Here is a 2,858-nt window from a genome sequence, read left to right as displayed (position 1 = left end):
CGAACCAACTTGAGTTTGGCCAGCTCCGCGGCGGCCCTGACGTCACGCGCGGTCACGTGGCCCCGCCTCCCGCTGGATCTTTAAGTAGAAAGTAATCTATCAGGTCAGTCCTTAAAACGGGACTTTGGACTACCGGGGCTTCCGCGGCCCCGACCAGCCCACCGCCCACCCTCCCGCACGCCCCCTCCCGCCGCCGCCGCCGCAGTTGTCCCAGCCCACCGCCCTCCCGAGCTGCCCGGTGTCCCGCGCCCGCCTTGGACCGCTCGTGCGCCCCGCGCAGGGGCCGGACACCGAGACCGCCCGCGGGTCAAGTGTGGGGGCGCGGCGTGGAGACGCTGCCCGGGGCCGGGGCGGTAGCTGGGCGCCCGGTGCCGAGCCCGGGAACGGCCGGAGTTAGCGGAGCGCGGCCGCGGGCGGCGGACGGCGGACGGCGGCCGCGCGATGCCTGACCGCCGAGTGTGAGCGAGCCGGGCCTGACCCCCTTCGCTGCCCCCCTTGCCCTCTTCTCCTCTTTCGGTGGGCGTCCGGAGTCCCCCTTCCCCGGAGCTCTCCGCCGCAGCCCCTGTCGACTCTCTTCGCCCGCCGCTCCCACCCACCCGGAGGAGGGATGACCCTCTCCGGCGGCGGCAGCGCCAGCGACATGTCCGGCCAGACGGTGCTGACGGCCGAGGACGTGGACATCGATGTGGTGGGCGAGGGCGACGACGGGCTGGAGGAGAAGGACAGTGACGCAGGCTGCGACAGCCCCGCAGGGCCGCCGGAGCTGCGCCTGGACGAGGCGGACGAGGGGCCGCCGGCGGTCCCCCACCACGGGCAACCCCAGCCGCCCCACCAGCAGCCCCTGGCGCTGCCCAAGGAGGCGACCGGGGCAGGGCTCGGGGCCGGGGCCGAGGCGGGCGCGCCGGAGACGGACGGCTGCAAGGGCGGCCCGGGCGGCGAGGAGGGCGGCGCGGGCGGCGGCGGCGGAGGAGGACCCGGCGCGGCGGGCGGCCTGGCCCCGAGCAAGCCCAAGAACAGCCTGGTGAAGCCGCCCTACTCGTACATCGCGCTCATCACCATGGCCATCCTGCAGAGCCCGCAGAAGAAGCTGACCCTGAGCGGCATCTGCGAGTTCATCAGCAACCGCTTCCCCTACTACCGGGAGAAGTTTCCCGCCTGGCAGAACAGCATCCGCCACAACCTCTCGCTCAACGACTGCTTCGTCAAGATCCCCCGCGAGCCGGGCAACCCGGGCAAGGGCAACTACTGGACCCTGGACCCGCAGTCCGAGGACATGTTCGACAACGGCAGCTTCCTGCGGCGCCGGAAACGCTTCAAGCGCCACCAGCAGGAGCACCTGCGCGAGCAGACGGCGCTCATGATGCAGAGCTTCGGCGCCTACAGCCTGGCGGCGGCGGCGGGCGCCGCGGGACCCTACGGCCGCCCCTACGGCCTGCACCCCGCCGCCGCGGCCGGCGCCTACTCGCACCCCGCCGCCGCCGCGGCCGCCGCCGCCGCCGCCGCGCTCCAGTACCCGTACGCGCTGCCGCCCGTGGCGCCCGTGCTGCCGCCCGCCGTGCCGCTGCTGCCCTCGGGCGAGCTGGGCCGCAAGGCGGCCGCCTTCGGCTCGCAGCTCGGCCCGGGCCTGCAGCTGCAGCTCAACAGCCTGGGGGCCGCCGCGGGCACGGCGGGCGCGGCGGGCACCACGGCGTCGCTCATCAAGTCCGAGCCCAGCGCGCGGCCGTCGTTCAGCATCGAGAACATCATCGGCGGGGGCTCGGCGGCGCCCGGGGGCTCGGGGGCAGGCGCAGGGGGCGCAGGGGGCACCGGGGGTGGCGGCGGCGGCGGCGGCGGCGGCACCGCGCAGTCCTTCCTGCGGCCGTCCGGAACTGTGCAGTCGGCGGCGCTCATGGCCACGCACCAGCCGCTGTCGCTGAGCCGGACGACCGCCACCATCGCGCCCATCCTGAGCGTGCCACTCTCGGGACAGTTCTTGCAGCCCGCGGCTTCGGCTGCCGCTGCTGCTGCCGCCGCGGCTCAAGCTAAGTGGCCTGCGCAATAGGGACGCGCGGGTGATTGGGACGCTGCGCCCCGGCGGTGGCCGCCTCTCCAGGCTGCGCGCCCCGCCCCGGTCCCGGTCCCCCTTACCCAACCCGGACTCTGCCAAACCCCTCGTTTCCTCCCTCTTGACCCTCCGACGCGGGCCTCCCGCGGTCCCCACCCTCTGGTTCGCACCCAAGCCGCCGGAGCAAACTCGCCGCGCGCCCGCCGGGAGTAGCTTTCCGTACAGGTAAACTCGAAAACCGAATTTTCCGGGGGAAAAAAAAAAAAAAGCACCCGACGGCGCCTGCTCTCAGTACCATGGGACAAGAGGGAAATTCTTTGTACATATTTGTATAAAAATTACTGACTTTCCTTTTGGGGTTTTTATTTTTTTAAGAAAAAAGAAATTCAGTAGAAAAAAGAAATTCAGTAGATTTAGAGCTCTGAGCTTTCATTTTTGTTGAAGGTTCATTCTCCGCAGTTTTATCCGAGAAAAAGAATGTATAGAGACGTTGGGAAATTTTAAATATAAAAAAAATTTTTTTCGAAAGGCGAAAAGTGTCATTCTATTATAAAAGTCTGTTTATATATGAATGAATATATATGGTATTCTAAATGTTATTCCATAGTGTTGTACACAACTTTGTAAATAAATTTTTAAAATGCTTAATCTAGAGTTTTATTTAGGTGCCTGAAGCGAATGCCAAAATGTAAAAATTATCCTTGCATTTCCCAGAAAAATCTAGCAGTTTCAGCTAATGACCTTTTTAATCCTTCCCCGGTTCACCATTGGAATGTGGAAAGAGAGAGAGAGACGGAGGAAGGAAGGAGTTTGC

The 2,858-nt window shown here is 66.1% G+C and overlaps 1 protein-coding gene across 1 annotated transcript; it reads left to right on the top strand.

The window, feature by feature from the left end:
• The first annotated feature begins 607 nt into the window (after window positions 1-607).
• Window positions 608-2,041, top strand: FOXD3 (forkhead box D3). The gene has a single exon (XM_040978642.1). The coding sequence runs from the start codon at window positions 608-610 to the stop codon at window positions 2,039-2,041; it is 1,434 nt and encodes a 477-aa protein (XP_040834576.1).
• The last annotated feature ends 817 nt before the right edge of the window (window positions 2,042-2,858 follow it).

The sequence above is a fragment of the Ochotona curzoniae genome, unplaced genomic scaffold (genome assembly GCF_017591425.1).
Source record: "Ochotona curzoniae isolate NIBS_2020 unplaced genomic scaffold, NIBS_Ocur_1.0 contig_291, whole genome shotgun sequence".
NCBI classification, from domain to species: Eukaryota; Metazoa; Chordata; class Mammalia; order Lagomorpha; family Ochotonidae; genus Ochotona; species Ochotona curzoniae.
The sequence above is the reverse complement of the archived record's forward strand: the minus strand, read 5'-3'. Positions and strand labels throughout refer to the sequence as shown.